The 18,049-nt window shown below is 37.0% G+C and overlaps 1 protein-coding gene across 1 annotated transcript; it reads left to right on the forward strand.

The window, feature by feature from the left end:
* The first annotated feature begins 217 nt into the window (after positions 1–217).
* LOC113098815 (uncharacterized) lies at positions 218–15,748 on the forward strand. The gene is made up of 10 exons (XM_026263904.1): positions 218–499; positions 9,960–11,558; positions 12,326–12,391; positions 12,530–12,610; positions 12,776–12,862; positions 13,059–13,150; positions 13,268–13,353; positions 13,454–13,726; positions 14,629–14,736; positions 15,312–15,748. Exons 1-10 carry the CDS (start codon positions 218–220, stop codon positions 15,407–15,409), a joined length of 2,772 nt encoding a protein of 923 aa, XP_026119689.1. The 3' UTR covers positions 15,410–15,748.
* The last annotated feature ends 2,301 nt before the right edge of the window (positions 15,749–18,049 follow it).

Genomic DNA, 18,049 nt, shown 5'->3' on the forward strand with positions numbered 1-18,049 from the left:
TGCAACCTTAACGACCAAATGCTTTTTAGGAGCACTGCACATCATACAATTAGCATGATGTATCTCTGAAGGATGAACTTTGTGTTGAAGTGTGTTACTTATGCATGCTATCCACTTAATGCATGGAAGAAGAAAAGTGATAACGCTCTAAAAAAAGTTTTCTTTGTGTTTTAGGTAAGTACTTACTTGCATGTTACGGAAAACAACACGGCAGTGTATGAAAGTATGGTGCTTCACCAAGACAAAGCTCCAAGGCCCTTCCTCCTCCTCTCCGAGGACCCTGTATAATCTCTCCTCCCCTTGCACCTCCCCATACTCCTCGTCCTCCATCAAAGACACACTTCAGCAGGCCAACAACCTCCTGCCAAAGAATGGCAACATCTCAATATTTAGCAGCCTGAAGAGGAGAGCAAGAAGGCCAGGGAAGAAGAAAGATGACCGTAGACACACCATTCAGAAGATCATGGGAGAGGATCCGTCAGAGGAGGCTGATTTGCCACCCCCAGAGGAAAGGAAAATCAAACATGAGATCTCCTTCTCAACTCACATCTTTCTCCTAGACAGGAAATGAGATCAAGTGAACATCAAACTGAGACATAAGGCTAAGTCTCCTGCTTCTCACATGTTTCTCCTGAAACAAAAAATGACATTCTTTCATGTTTGTCTCCTCTAAAGCTTCATAAGAGATCTCGGCAACATCACTCACTGTGCTCAGATTATTCTCCTTAGATAGAGACAGTCACATTCTCACATTTATCTCCTCTAAATCTTCATAAGAGATCTCAGCAACATCACTTCACTGTGCTCGAAATTATTCTCCTTAACCAGAGACACTCACACTCTCACATTTATCTCCTCTAAAGCTTCATAAGAGATCTCAGCTGCATCACTCACTGTGCTCAGATTATTCTCCTTAGATAGAGACACTCACACTCTCACATTTATCTCCTCTAAGCTTCATAAGAGATCTCGGCTACATCACTCACTGTGCTCAGATTATTCTCCTTAGATAGAGACACTCACACTCTCACATTTATTCTCCTCTAAATCTTCATAAGAGATCTCAGCTGCAATCACTCACTGTGCTCAGATTATTCTCCTTAGATAGAGACACTCACACTCTCACATTTATCTCCTCTAAATCTTCATAAGAGATCTCAGCTGCATCACTCACTGTGCTCAGATTATTCTCCTTAACCAGAGGACACTCACACTCTCACATTTATCTCCTCTAAATCTTCATAAGGAGATCTCAGCTGCATCACTCACTGTGCTCAGAATTATTCTCCTTACCAGAGACACTCACACTCTCATATTTATCTCCTCTAAATCTTCATAAGAGATCTCAGCTGCATCACTCACTGTGCTCAGATTATTCTCCTTAACCAGAGACACTTACACTCTCACATTTATCTCCTCTAAATCTTCATAAGAGATCTCAGTTGCATCACTCACTGTGGCTCAGATTATTCTCCTTAGATAGAGACACTCACACTCTCACATTTATCTCCTCTAAATCTTCATAAGAGATCTCGGCTACATCACTCACTGTGCTCAGATTATTCTCCTTAACCAGAGACACTCCACACTCTCACATTTATCTCCTCTAAATCTTCATAAGAGATCTCAGCTGCATCACTCACTGTGCTCAGATTATTCTCCTTAACCAGAGACACTCACACTCTCAAATTTATCTCCTCTAAATCTTCATAGAGATCTCAGCTGCATCACTCACTGTGCTCAGATTATTCTCCTTAACCAGAGACACTTTACACTCTCACATTTTATCTCCTCTAAAATCTTCATAAGAGATCTCAGTTGCATCACTCACTGTGCTCAGATTATTCTCCTTAGATAGAGACACTCACACTCTCACATTTATCTCCTCTAAATCTTCATAAGAGATCTCGGCTGCATCACTCACTGTGCTCAGATTATTCTCCTTAACCAGAGACACTTACACTCTCACATTTATCTCCTCTAAATCTTCATAAGAGATCTCAGTTGCATCACTCACTGTGCTCAGATTATTCTCCTTAGATAGAGACACTCACACTCTCACATTTATCTCCTCTAAATCTTCATAAGAGATCTCAGCAACATCACTCACTGTGCTCAGATTATTCTCCTTAACCAGAGACACTCACACTCTCACATTTATCTCCTCTAAATCTTCATAAGAGATCTCAGCTGCATCACTCACTGTGCTCAGATTATTCTCCTTAGATAGAGACACTCACACTCTCACATTTATCTCCTCTAAATCTTCATAAGAGATCTCAGCCTGCATCACTCACTGTGCTCAGATTATTCTCCTTAACCAGGAGACACTTACACTCTCACATTTATCTCTCTAAATCTTCATAAGAGATCTCAGTTGCATCACTCACTGTGCTCAGATTATTCTCCTTAGATAGAGACACTCACACTCTCACATTTATCTCCTCTAAATCTTCATAAGAGATCTCAGGCTGCATCACTCACTGTGCTCAGATTATTCTCCTTAACCAGAGACCACTCACACTCTCAAATTTATCTCCTCTAAATCTTCATAAGAGATCTCAGCTGCATCACTCACTGTGCTCAGATTATTCTCCTTAACCAGAGACACTTACCACTCTCACATTTATCTCCTCTAAATCTTCATAAGAGATCTCAGTTGCATCACTCACTGTGCTCAGATTATTCTCCTTAGATAGAGACACTCACACTCTCACATTTATCTCCTCTAAATCTTCATAAGAGATCTCGGCTACATCACTCACTGTGCTCAGATTATTCTCCTTAACCAGAGACACTCACACTCTCATATTTATCTCCTCTAAATCTTCATAAGAGATCTCGGCTACATCACTCACTGTGCTCAGATTATTCTCCTTAGATAGAGACACTCACACTCTCACATTTATCTCCTCTAAATCTTCATAAGAGATCTCAGCTACATCACTCACTGTGCTCAGATTATTCTCCTTAGATAGAGACACTCACACTCTCACATTTATCTCCTCTAAAGCTTCATAAGAGATCTTGGTAACATCTTGCCACCGTGCTCAGCCCTTACGAAACAATAATATATGGGGAATATATTGACAATATATAATGTGACATATTACATAATACATTTCCAAATATTATAACCGGTGCTAATATTTTCACTAATACATCAATATATGCATTGACAATATAGTATGTATTGAACATATAAATATATTTAGAATCAAAGACTAAAATAAATCTCAGATTTGATCTTTTATTGGTTAAATTGCATATAGAGGTTTCCACATAAATGTGAATTAATTTATACACATACGTATATATATACTTATTCATGGAATGAGTCAAAGCAGATTTCTGGTTCCTTGCATGATTTGCATGAATATGAATATAGGGGGAGATCTGCTAGTATTTATTGTTGTATTACTTTGAATTTTAGAAGGGTTTGTGGTGTGTGTATATTCATGGAGTTACTGTGGTGCTGAACAGTAGAGCCTGTATATAGAATAACGATTGGACAAACACTTGTAAGATATGATATGTTTAAAAAATAATGGCTGGGCACTTCTTACAGTGATTCCCTAAGTGCTTTAGTATAAGCAGGTGTGCTATTTTAAACTATATATGTTCGAAAATATAAAACATGTATGCAACAGTTCGTAGAGTTGGGAAGAAGAAGGCAGGAACCGGCGAAGATTTAAAGACTTTAATCCAAATAAATAAACAAACTGAAAGTAATGCGGTAAACCCCTCATGGAGGACTGCCACGCGCACACATAATAAAAGATAAACAAAACACAACGTAAAATCCAGGCCTGGTCCTCTATATTATTCTGTATTTTTAATTTACAATTATTTAATTTAAATATATTTATCCTTCATATAATAGGAAATATATTTTCTTTCCGTAAAGGTGGCTATTATTCTTAGCTAGAGAGTTCATTTTTCAATTTTATTTTAAACTCACAATCAAATGACATACATACATGATAATAAAACCCATTGATTTTACTACAGATATATTAAACAAAGAAAAATGTTATGTAGCAACCATAAAGAAATTTTATACAATTATATACCATACCATTATTCATCTACAATTACAACAAATTCTTGTTGTGGTTATGCATTCATTCAATCAATCAATCCCTTTCCAATGTGTTTGGGAAATGTGATGCATATGCAATGCCTGGCATTGAAGACAAATTTACAAACATTAGTTTGCTTAAAATATTTTCAAGAACTAGAACTTTTCTTTTTATAGGATTCTCAAGTAAGCTTACAATGTGAAAACAAGTTGCTCCTGTTACAATGTCCTGCTGGAGATCTAGTCCTGTGCATGACAATTCATTCACAAAAGCAAGATGTCTCTCATTTGAAAAATTGTCTCCATCTTTATAAAAGAAAAAGAAGTCAATTTGACCATAACATACTTCATTTCCATCATGAAATGTCACAGTGCAATTGTTTCTTCTTTTGGCTCTGACATACTGCTTTGATGAATAGACAGTTCGGCCTATCTGAACTCTGCTAAATGCCTTCACAACATTACTATGTAAGCTATGTCCTAAAAACATTTCTAATGTAGACATGTCTGCGCAATCCAGCAAAAGATTGAAGGGAACACCCATTTCTTTCACTCTAAAGGCACCTGTGTTTGAAAAACAAAAATGACTTGTGTCATTTGTCATCTTTCTAATGAAATCAGCAGTGGTATTACCAATTTTGGTGGTTTGAGCAATATTTGGGAGACACTGAATAAGTTTCACTGCATTTACCATTTGTAGAGGAATATTTTGAGTTCCATGAATGAGACGAAGCAAATGTCCATTTTTGTCCTCAAAGTGAAAGCAAGAATGGGTCCACAAAGGTCCAAGAGCTCTAACACTGTCTGCTAAATGAACTAATAAGTGAACATTGGCTGTCAGGTATCTGTCACCATAAAGCTCATTCATCTGAGAACAAAACTTCCACAGAAGTTTCTCAGCGTGATCTATTTGTGCAAAGGTTATGGAATCCAAAAGAAGAATGAACATTGCTTCACTTAGCAGCAGAAAGTGATTGTAGTATAGGTTTGCAAGAATACCTCGAAAAACTACTGGCCCAAAGAACAACAACATACACCGGTACTCTGAAGCTTTATAGTACATTCTGTGGACAGAAACAGAGCGAGGGAAACGTGTTTTAAATGGTGGTTGAATTTCACTCATGCGTTTGTCTACTTCACTAATTGATCTGACCATGCTAAAAGAACAGCGTGAGAATTCTGTGGAAAACCACAAATGCATCAAAAGTCGCATTACACCAAGAAGCACAGAATGCATGTAATCAACACCTGTGCCTAAGATCAAATCAAAGCTATTTACTGTGCTGAGGTATGTGGGACCCTTAACTCCACGCACTATGGTTTCTGAATCAAATGACAACTTGGCATCTTCCACAAATCTCGTATGAGTACGTGCAGGACCCTTTGGATCTTCAGTTTGAAAGGGGAAAGTATGCACATGTCCCCTTTCTCCTGTTTTAATTGTCTTGCCAGGCTGTTCACATTTTAAACATCCAAAATGTCCATTGTACTGAATAGTATTTAACACTAAAGCTTTTGCGGGTAAATCACAAGTACCTGCAATGGTTAATACTCTGCAAATAAAGGGACTATCTGATTCATAAAATTTAACAAGGACTCCATCTCTTTGTATATTATTAAGAGTGTCACACAGCGGTTTAAGGAAAGTCAGCATAGATGGTTTTGACTCACCAAACCAAAGACCTGCAAGAATCATGTTTTCTCTGTTTGTACGCTCAACAAAATTTAGTTCATTTATGATACAATAAAAAGGCCACACTGAGAATTTAGAGGACTTGAAAACAGGAATGCCATCTGTGTTCCAGAGTAAGGAAATATTGTGGGAATCACTAAGTAACCCACCACCTGCCAAAAACTTCTGATATACTTGTCCATCATATATATCCTCTACATTGCACTGGCCCTTTTTTTGTCTAATGAATCTAAATTTTAACTTTTCCTCAAAACCTTTTTTTGCGAACAATGCCTTAATTTGAGATTCAATTGGAACTTCAATGAAATATGAAGTTGATACCTCTGCTTCACAGACCTGACACTGGCCGTTATCGCTCTCTACTGACATGTAACAACCGTTGCAATATTTGTGCACAATAAATGAGGGACCTGCATTATCAAAGATTTGTTTGATTTTTTTTAGATTTCCCAGGCACTCTGTTTGATGTTCTACTGGACAATGCAGGGAGATCAATTTGACCAAGTCACTCAGGGCTTTCCCTGTAATTTTGTGTCTATTAGCAAAAGCTAGTATAATGAGAACGCTTTCTGCAGTAGATACAGGAGCATTTTTGTAAAGTGAACAATCACCAGGATTTTCCTTAAATTGAATTTCTGCATCATCATTAAGGTCATTGTCAAATAAAGTGCCATCATTCCAATCAGCATCAATACCATAGTGAATAGGATCAAAATGTTCCACATCACAATCAGTAGTGTACGGAGTGTAGTCTTGTTTTGTATAAAACTCTTCATTAACATTACAAAGTTCAGGTCCGTACATCATAGAAGATCCCTCTGTCTGAGAAATGCCATTGTCCACTCCAAGCACTTCTGCAGAGCAATCATCTGCTCTGTGGATTGACATGTCTCCTAAGGTTGCAGTGTTTTTTTCCTGCAAGAACAAGAACAAACACCAAAGTGTGCAAACTTTCAAAAACAAACAAACAAACAAACAAAAACAATAAATTCTCACTTTGATGATTTTTCTTCTATATCTTTTCATTTTTGATTGGTCCTTAATTTTCCTTCTCCAACGAGACTGATTAATTGTTATTTGCGCCATCCTTTCTCTTGTGACTCAAGAGTATATACTGTACTACTCAACCAAATAACTTGCTTAAATTAAATCAAACAATACTGTGGCAAGTTTATTTGCACTGCTTCTTTTATAAATTAGCCAAACACATCTGACATTGTTAGCTAAAGTATTTTGCCTCACTTGGCAGTATAGGTGTTGCACTGATTACATCAGGTGTGCAGTTTACCTGTGAGCAATGATTGCCATGAATGTCATGGTGCACTTAAACAAGTAGGAGATGGTTCAAACCATAGATACAAATAACCATAAACACAACATTTATATTGCCCATTGTAAAAACTGGCATTTTACCACCAAGTGTAATGACACTAAACAGTGAGGGAAGCAGAAAGAGAAGGTAAGTAGCCCACAAAGATCTTTTTATTAGGCATAGTTTATGGTACTGAGAATTTGGTCTTATCCACAGAACAGAGATCAGTGTGATGGAGATACCTAAAAGAATCCGTAACCCAATCAAAAAAAGAAAAGTCAGTGAGCCAGTCACTGCCCTACAAAATGAAGAACAAGAAGGTAAATAAGTTTAATAGTTTTGACAGTCATTTGTATTAAAGGCTTCATTTAAATTAAGTCTGTACGTCAATAAGCCTTTGTGTGTCCCTTAGGCTTGCCTTGAACCCATGACTTTTTGAATTGCTGACACTGCCAATTAAGCTATGCTTGCTTACAGTGTTTGGGAAATTTGTGGTGGTTGGATGTTAACTGTAATGTGCATATGTATTGGGGTTTATTATGAATCAAAAAGCTTCAATGTTGTATTCCTAGTGACTATTTATTGACTTTGGATTTATTCTTACAATTACAGGACTTTATGTTTTTCTAACATTTGAAGATGGATATACTGCAATAATTTGTAAGACCTGCGACATACTTACAGAAAAGGAGTCGCCAATTACTAGCTTTGAAGGACTCATTCCAGGAGCTCGAGTTCTTGCAAGATGGTCAGACAACAAATTTTCAAAGTCAAAGAAGGACTGTCTTCGTCTTTTCCATCTACTGTTTGATCAGTCCTTCACTCATGAAGAATGTTCAAACTCTGTAGCATTTGGAAAGCATGGCAAAGTCCCAGAGGGCAAGACAATTTTGGATAAAAGTAAAGTAAATGGAATACTAAGTAAGTTCCTAAATCCTTTTTATCAAATGTCAACTTCATGTTCCATACATTTAATCTAATGTTTGGTTATGTTATAGGCACAATGGGATTAAAAGTATAGTTACAGTATTTCCCTTGACCAGTTCATGTAACATTTTCCCTTTTTCCCCAATTGTAGCTTATGTCATGAGCTGCAGCAAATGTCATGGATGGAAACCAGTTGAAAAGTCAAAGCTGAAGAAAGCCCTTATAAACAAGTGTCGCATGAGATCAACTTAAATGTTTATGTAATTGTAGTGTTACATCAATGATGTTGTGTCATTTACTGGTATTTTATTTTGCTGTTTCTGTATTTAAGTATCTATATGTAGCTGTGCTGCAGTCTAGAATTTGTTATTTATTTATTTTTTTTTAATGCTGCTTATAAAGTGTAAAAAAGAAACTATATATTTTAGTTTGATATTGTAGAAAACTTGTTTCTCTAAGATTAAAATATGTCTTTACAGAGATTGCAAAGTATAAACATAACTCATGTGCAGTATCTAACACTATTTATTTATTTATTTATTTATTTATTTATTTTTATTTGAAGTGCCTTGTAAAAGATTTCCATATTGTATTTTCTTGCCATTGTATTAAGCATGTAAAATGAAACTTGAAACCTACATGAGCAAAGAAAATGTTAACCTCATACTGAGCACAGTAAAAGCAGCCTAACGTCTGAGCAATAAAACTTTCTGCAAGACACTTAAGAGCTCTCCCATCTTCATTTTAATACAGTCTCATGGATGTCTTCTCCAAATTTACTTTAGTCTCATTTATGTCTATTTGTATGTTCCCTGGGCAATTTTATGAGGAAAACGTGAAGTCAAATCTGAAACCTAAAGTGGACACTGATGAGAATCACAATCATAAATGCTGAGCTTAGTAAGAGCAATCTCTGAGTGAAAACACTTTCTCTAATTAGTGTTGAAAGAGATTACAGCAAGACAATAAAGAGAGTTTTAGGAGAAAAATCTGAGACACTGCTGATACTACAACAAGAGCTAAATAAGAATCTCAATTAAGTCTCAGATATTTCTCATGTCTCAGTTGTGTCTACTCTTATTTCTCCTAATCGATTTTAGGAGAAACATCTGAGACACTGCTGATACTACAACAAGAGCTAAATAAGAATCTCAATTAAGTCTCAGATATTTCTCATGTCTCAGTTGTGTCTACTCTTATTTCTCCTAATCGATTTTAGGAGAAACATCTGAGACACTGCTGATACTACAACAAGAGCTAAATAAGAATCTCAATTAAGTCTCAGATATTTCTCATGTCTCAGTTGTGTCTACTCTTATTTCTCCTAATGGATTTTAGGAGAAACATCTGAGACACTGCTGATACTACAACAAGAGCTAAATAAGAATCTCAATTAAGTCTCAGATATTTCTCATGTCTCAGTTGTGTCTACTCTTATTTCTCCTAATCGATTTTAGGAGAAACATCTGAGACACTGCTGATACTACAACAAGAGCTAAATAAGAATCTCAATTAAGTCTCAGATATTTCTCATGTCTCAGTTGTGTCTATTCTTATTTCTCCTAATGGATTTTAGGAGAAACATCTGAGACCCTGCTGATACTACAACAAGAGCTAAATAAGAATCTCAATTAAGTCTCAGATATTTCTCATGTCTCAGTTGTGTCTACTCTTATTTCTCCTAATCGATTTTAGGAGAAACATGGGAAGACAAAGCTGACACCTAATTTAGACAATAAAGAGATAATTCAAGCTTCTCTCATCACAATCTCAGTTTTAACTCTCTTAGACATCTCTCATTTGCGTCTATATTTGTTTCTCCTAAGGAATTTTAGGAGAAACATCTGATAAACAGCTGACACTTAATCAAGAAACATAGGAGAATCACAACTATGTCTCCTGAGCTTAGAAAAAGCAACCAATGAGCAAATAGTTTTTCCTCTGGGCCTGTACGTGAACCGGTGACATACGATACACATACTTGGCCCCTGAAGGAAAGAAAGAAGCGGAAAAATGCAAGAAAACCAAAAAGCGATGGAACTCAACTCTTGGACTACATAAAAAACCCTTTAGTGAAAGACATAGAGGCAGAATGTTCTGGAGATGTTGGATCTCCAGTTCACAGCACCTTAGAGGTTGCCACCCAAGGACATGTGAAGAACCACTGCAGATTTCTGTCCTTGGGCTCTGTGTTAAGCTTTGACCTGCCCAAAGATATGAGCCTTATCCCTAGCATTCAAGATGTCATCGCAATTGGCCCTCCTGAGCAAAAGAAGATAGACTCTCATCACCTGAACACTCAGATTGATCGTCCAACAGCTCTGAGCACCTTTAAAACAGTCCGCTCACGTCCAGTGCAAAAGGAAGAGCCCAAACAAATTTCTCAAGGTGAAGTAACCCTTAAAATTGATTGTAAAGACACCAAAAGGATCAGCATTGACACGGTTTCTTTTACTGAAGATAAATTTCCTCCTCCACCTTCTCCATTTGTTGAGGACATCTCATTTGAGGAGAATCAACCCTCATCAGTCAGTGATCTGACCAATATTCAACAGAAACATCTATCTGGGATCAGTTTAGTGCCCAAAGAAGAGGTGGTTAGTTGGAACGCAAATGGGACTCAACTTGAGAACAAGGAGAGCCACTATGTAAGTGTTCCAGAAGATGCCATCCAAGGTATAGCCAACCACAGCTCAATTACGGGAGAGATTCATGTATGTCCTAGCGTCCATACCTTGGTTAACAATCTTCATGGACACATGTTCCATAGGCCAGCGAAGAACTCCAGCACTCAGCAATTAAGTCCCAGCCATGCATCTCATGTAGTGTTGAACTTCAGAGCCAATGGAAGAGAGGACTCAGTGGACTCTGGTCATTCCAGCTCTGGGAGCTTCAAGTTATGTGCCGAGGGTCCATACATAGACTCCTCAGATTGTCCAGTGCCCAAGAGGACCATTGGGAAGGTACCATCCCTGGATGCAGGAGTGTCCAACAATAACTTTGAGTTCTCCAAGGACAATAGCATTACCTTATCTTTCGACATTGATGATCCAGTTCATCCTGACCATCAACAGTTTGAGCAGGAAGAGGAGGAGCTGGAGGACATCTGGAACCACACCAACAGCTACCGAGAGAGTCTGAACTCTGACATCATGTATAATGGCTACCAGGCAACCTCTTCTCTAGACCAGCACCGGGAACCCTCACCCAAAGAACAAGCAGTGCTCTTCAGGAAGTTGGTCACGGCCTCTGCACCCAACCTTCTTGTGGCGGAGATCAGACTGCCACCATATGTCCAGACTATGGTCGGTTCTGGGAAGCAGCAGAACCCAAGGGAAGAAAGGCAAATTCTGGATAAAGGGGACAGAAGGTCTTGGGCTGCGTTCACTCAACAGGAACAGGTTTACAAACAAGTGACTGTTAATGAAACGGCTTCAGATATCTTGAAACTACCTGAAATACAGGACCAGCAAAAGTATATCTACCATTATAGAGAGGAGGAGGAGGAGGAAGGGGAGGAGGAGAAGGAAACAGGTTTTCTGAAGGTGAGGTCTATAAGTTGGCAGTCAAGCCTTGTTAGATGTTGTTTAGGACTGTTTTAGTCAGGGGTGTCCACCCTTACTCCTGGAGGCCCACTGTCCTGTAGAGTTTAGCTCGGACCCCAGTTATACATACCCTGAACTAGCAAATCAAGGTCTTTTAGGCATACTAGAAACTTCCAGGCAGGTGTGTTAAGGGAAGTTGAATCTGAACTCTGCAGGATGGTGGTCTTCGAGGACTAAGTGGCTTTAGTCCTGCTCTTAGACGGCCAATGTCCTGTAGAGTTTAGCTTCAATCAAACACACCTGATCCAGGGACCTCAAGGTCTTCACGATTGCTAGAAACTTCCAGGCAGATCAGGTGTGTTTAGGCAAGTCAAAGTTAAACTCTGCAGCACAGTGACTTTGTGGTTTAAGTCCCCTGGTTTCAGTCCTACTTCTGGAGGGCCGCTGTCCTGCAGAGTTTAGCGCTAATCCCAATTGAACACACCTATCTATCTAATCGAGGTTATTACTAGGTGTACTAGAAACGTCTGGAGAGGTGTGTTGGGTATAGTTTGAGCTAATCTCTGCAAGACTTTGGCCCTTTAGGACCAGGATTGGACATCCCTTGAACACGTCAGAATGATATTAATGAGATGAACGCTCATGGCTGAAGTGGGAACTTCCGGAAATCTTTGCCATCAAATTAAGTTGTGGCCAACATATCTAATATATTTTTGCCCACTACTGAGGTTCTGATTAGTGCATTGATCTGTGTTCTCTCTCCGCAGGACCAATCCTTGAGCCTCCTGTCTGTTCATAAGGGATTGAATGGGAGCAATGATAATGATATCCAGGTACCTAAAGTATAATTGCAGACAATATACAAGAATAGAGAGTATATGCTTAAGAGTTCTTTAGAATATTGAGTAAATAATTATTGTATCTCATCATATCAATGTTGTTAATTCTAATCTTTGACCGTTGTTTTTCAGAGTGGAAGACAAGAACTTGAACTGCCATCTATGGAAGGTACACTGGAGAGGAAACACAAACTACAGCTGGGTGGAAAGAAGGTAAATATCACAATTAGAGATATTTCCTTGACCCCAACCGCAAGAAATACGCATTGTGTGTCTCATGACTCATGTTTTACCTGCAGGCTACTTTGGTAGACGTCAAATGATGGTTGCATTTCGGTTGGTCTTTATGTAACCAATAAAATAAATTCCCTATTTCAGGCACCATGCAGGGCGTGGAACTCCTATCATGCTGTGCTATACAAACAAACAATATGTTTCTATCAAGACAGGAAGGATACACTCATGGTAAGCTTGGAAGACTTCATGTTCTGGCTTTGCAACCAAGCAGAAAACTTTGTGTTCCTTTATTGCAAAAAGACATCATTAGTTACATTGCAAGGTTGAACCATGATTAAATTGTTATTGAATTACATTTAATGGCAGCTGGAAAGTATCTAAAGGTATTAGTTTAGCCAAATTACTCTATATTTGTACCCCATAGAGCTGTGTGACCAGCCTTCCTCTGAATCTAATTGGAGCGGTGTGTGAACCATCGCCAGAGTACACCAAAAAACCCAACTGCTTCTCCTTGAGGTAAATGACGGAACAACTAAATGGCGTCTCATGTTTGTCTTAGTTAGAGATGGAAGTAGTTATTTAAGTCATTTTTACCTGCACATATTCAGTTGAAGGACTTCACTTTTCTCTCAGATTGCGGGATGGATCGGAGTATCTCCTCAGTGCACCGTCCCGATTCATGATGAAGAAATGGATCCTCAGAATCCAAGCACACACTGGTAATATACCATTAACTGTCTGCCTGTCTGTCATTAACAAGTTTTCAATGCTGCATTATATGACCACTCATATTCACATGCAATCCTCTGATTTCTACAGCGTCTATTGATTCTGTAGTGAACAGATCAACATGTCATGGGTCTTCAGCTTCAGCGACGCTCCCTAGACATTCTCCTGCTATCACTGGCTGTCAGTGTGGAGATAAATGTCACTGCTTCATGAGAAATTATGTCACCACCACTGTTTTAGCACAGAGTCAGCCCACCTCAGGCCGAACCAAAGAGATTATAGTTCACACCAGCGAGGCTCTGCAGATCCATCAAAGGCATCAGGATCTGTTGCACCCCTCGTTTTCAGATGCGGGTCATTGTGGTAAGAAACTGTGAGACTAATACAGTTCAGTGAACTAAGAAAAAAATAACAACAAATTGCAATTTTAAATATATCTCAATACAAAACAGTAATTTTAATCTTTAAAAAATAATCTTTAATTCATTTGATCCAATAAATGTAGCTTTAGTAAGCATAATTTAATTTTATAATTTATTTGTATTTATGAATGTAAAATATATATATATATATATATATATATATATATATATATATATATATATATATATATATATATACAATGCCGTGCATTTTGCAATATTTTAATGCTTCTGTCCATTATTATTATGTCTCATTTATATAAATTACTCAAGGCTTAGTCATATTTTATAAACCCTCATAGCTCTCAGTATTTAATTTATAATAAATGTGTATAAATTGTATAAATATGTTGTTAGATAGTTGCTTGATCGTAGTTGCATTACTTTAAATAGCACTACAAAAAAAAAAAATTATAATGATAATAATTGTCTTAATCAGTATTTTGCCTTGTCCAGGAAAGAAAAAAAATTATATATATATATCTTAAGTATGCTATTATAGGGGATTTAAAAAGCATATACTTGATACAAATTTAGCTTTCTCAGCAGCTCATTCAAGTAATAAATAAATAATATGCCAGATAAATGTTTTAGACATTCAAAAGAGGGCAGTAGAGGACTCTGGTGCTGATCAGCGCTTCACCAGACATTATGAGGCATGGTCACATCTGTTTGCTGTCAGCGGCTTTCTATTTCTGGAGAAGCACTCTGGATTTTGTCATCTCCACCTTGGTCACATTATTTCTCACCTCGAGTACTTTGTTACTCACTTACACTGTCTGCCCTTGTACTGCAGAGGTTGAATGATTCATTTTCTGTGTTGTGTTTTTTCTCTCTCTGTAGAGGATGAGTTCGACTCTCATGGCGAGTCTCTGAGACAGAAACCATCCTCTATGTCCACTGTTCAGGGCTGGACCAGCGAAAAGAGACGCTCACACTCCTTTACCTCAGGTACATATGAGCCACATACGATTAGGACTGAATTCAGCTGCACTTAAACTAATATAGGGCCCTAAGATTTTTAACATTTCGGTGCTGTTTAGCTGGTTGAATTCAGTTTGAGTCAAAAATCATGACATTAAGAAACAATTTATTAAAAGTAAAAACAAAAAGAAATTCAGCCATATGGAATGTTTTATTTCTTCCCCCAAATTCAATTTTTTCCATTTAAATTTTTCTGGATTCCGTTTTAATGGTTAATTTAAATGTTAGTAATCAAAAAGCATATACTATAAAATACATTCTATTTTTCTTAAACTCTCTGTTTTCGGCCAAAATTTTTCTAGATTCAGTTTTAATGGTTTAATTAATTTTTAACTGTATGGTTTAATACAAATTATTGTCCAAAACTGTGGTAATCAAATTAAGACATGAAAAATAACAATTTAATTAAAATGTAATCAGATGAAAAAAAAAATTATTTTCTTCTTTTTTTGGCAACAGATGCCTACTATTGAAATTAAATAATGGAAGGAAAATTGCATAATTATTCCTTAAAAAACATTTCTTATTACTCATCTCTACAGCCACATATCAGAGGATCAAGCCTGTAGCGCCTCCTTCAGGCAGAGGCCAGGACAGCAAGCTCCAGCTACTCAGTGACTCTCTTCATCAGAGATGGTGAGATGCCATCAGTCTGTAAAAGCACAGCGACAGCCTCATCAAACACCGATCTGCCCATGAGGAGCTACATGAGCCTCCCACGACCCCCCAACAAATCCGTCTTCAGGAAGTTCTTTGGGAAAAAGGAGTGATGGACACTTTCTGTGACACTGCAGGTCAAAGACCCTGACTGACACATGTGCAGGACACAAGTTCAAAACATTTCTCTTACATTTATTTATGGATCTGATGGAGAACCATTTGTGTATAGTTTTTTTTGAATGAGATCTTGTATGATTGTGTTGCTTCAAGATGTGTAATGTTCACTCCTACTTCTTCTCACTTCATCAGCCGTTTTGATATCGGCCTCATGGACGGTTCAGTTAATCTTTACTCACCCTCATGTTGTTGTTCCTAACGATATGACTCTTTCTTTAATGGAACATTGTGCATTTAGCTGCACTTTTATCCAAAGCAAATTACAAGGAGGAACAAAAATTTGCAACGCCAGCAGGTTTTTTAGACTATTTAGTAGCAAGCTAGAGAAGAGAAGAAAACACAGAGAATATTGAAAGTCTGTCAAGCTCCAAAAAGACAAAAGCACAACACAGAAAGTATTATACAGTAATGCTTATGACTCCTCCACTATATACCAATTGCTCTGCAGTCATAAAACAGTCATGCTTTGTGTGAGAAACAGACCCAAATTTAATATTTTACTCCCTACCCAAACATTTTAATATGAAAGTCCAAAAATCTCACTTGATTGAGGGCTGTGGGCTGAATGTTAATGCATTATAAAACTAGCTATATTATATTGGTATATTCAATTTTGCATTAAATTATTATATAATATTAGTCTTTTAAATCCAACTAAAAGATTTTATCTTTGGCATTTTCCCACTTTTTTTAGGTTAGACTGATAAAACTGGGACTCGAACTCAGGACGTCTGATGACAGCATGATGCCCATTTATCAAATAAATAAAAAAAATCACTAAAATCAATTCATTAATATTTTTTTTTTACAAATCTTAAAAAATTCACTTTTCAGTGCAAAAAAAAAATATTATATATATATATATTATATATATATTATATATAAATGGTAAAACAAAAATATAAATTAGGAAATAAAATCCTCTTCGTGATAAATGGCATGACGGCATCAATTTTAGGGGCATTTTGCACTCTGGCAAATCTTCCCTTGGTGCTTTCTTGTCGTTTTGGAGCACAATTAACCCTTTTGTTACATAAAACGTGTTTCCAATTATTCTGGAGGGTCACTTTGTTGCACAGACTTGAGCGTAATGACTTCGGCTCGTACCAAAACTCTGAATGAAAGTGTCTGTCAATGAAAAGTATTAGACAGAATATAGTTCAAACTATAAAAAACACTTAGAAAATAGGAACATCATGAGGGTGAGAAATGATCGGTTCACACTAAACATAATTACTATATTATATTCTATCAAAACTTTATAGTTAAAGGTGTGAACTTTCATTTATGGATGACCTCAACATTTTCCCGTGCTGAGACGTCTTTATTTGCCAGATTTGTTTCATGTGTATAAATGAGTGCAGTTTGCTGTGGATGTGATGACAGCTGTAAAATACTGCCGTACTGAATCTACTGATATGATACTTTCGATAGCTAATGTGTTCAGTGTTCCTACCACATTCCACTTGAGGTGGTTTTCAGTTCGTTTATGGTCTGTTTTTGGCATGGATTGCAGTTTCTCTGAGGTTTTGGCACATATTATTTCTCAGCTTGTCATGTTTCTCTGCATCTGCTGGTGTGAGTTCTGTGTGGACTTATAGGGTTAATTCAACCAAAAAATGAAGGTCTGTCATCATTTATTTACTTGAGGGTGAGCAAATGTTGTCAGTAATGAACATTTTGGCCAACTGTACCTTAAACATGTTGTTTTCTTCTTTCTAAACTAAACATTTGATTCACATATACTCTAGCGTTGCCTTCTGTATTTAAACTAATGCAGTGTGTCAGGAGAAGATGTTTTTACTGTCTGGGTCATGCATGATCTTTCGAGATTGGTTGCATGGATGTCTATGACCATTTTAAACAATTTAAGAATGTAATGCATTATTTGAGATATTTTACATGTGGAAATATGATCAGATTGTAAAGAATCTTGAAAATAATGCATTCATAAGCATTGTAAGAAAATAAGGTCATTACAGTTTGAATGAGCACAATGAGTATTCACAATGTGGCCTTTCTTCCTTTAAACGCGTGGTAAAATAGAAACACTACACTGGTTATATTTTATTGGGTCATGTACCTCCATAAACTACCATTCAATTATGTCGGTCCAAAAGCCTTTGGTCTCTGTCTCTAGATATGGCTATTTGAACAATTTGTACTTTTTAAAAATGACTTTTAATTCTTTGTGTGACCTACTGAATAAGATTGCAACAAGCGTTTGCAATCATTTGCATTCGTTTGCTGTATCAAAATCAATAGTTACATAATGGTACTGGATTTTTTTTAATTTTCCATACTTGACTGGAATATTTAAAATTGTATTTCATTGTATATACAAGGGAAGATTCTAAGGACCGGAATATTGCATTTAAGTTGAATTCTAGTTATATCTAATGGTGTATCGCTTTTCGCAATATGCAATATTGCAAAAATTTAA

Source organism: Carassius auratus, unplaced genomic scaffold (genome assembly GCF_003368295.1).
Source record: "Carassius auratus strain Wakin unplaced genomic scaffold, ASM336829v1 scaf_tig00216696, whole genome shotgun sequence".
NCBI classification, from domain to species: Eukaryota; Metazoa; Chordata; class Actinopteri; order Cypriniformes; family Cyprinidae; genus Carassius; species Carassius auratus.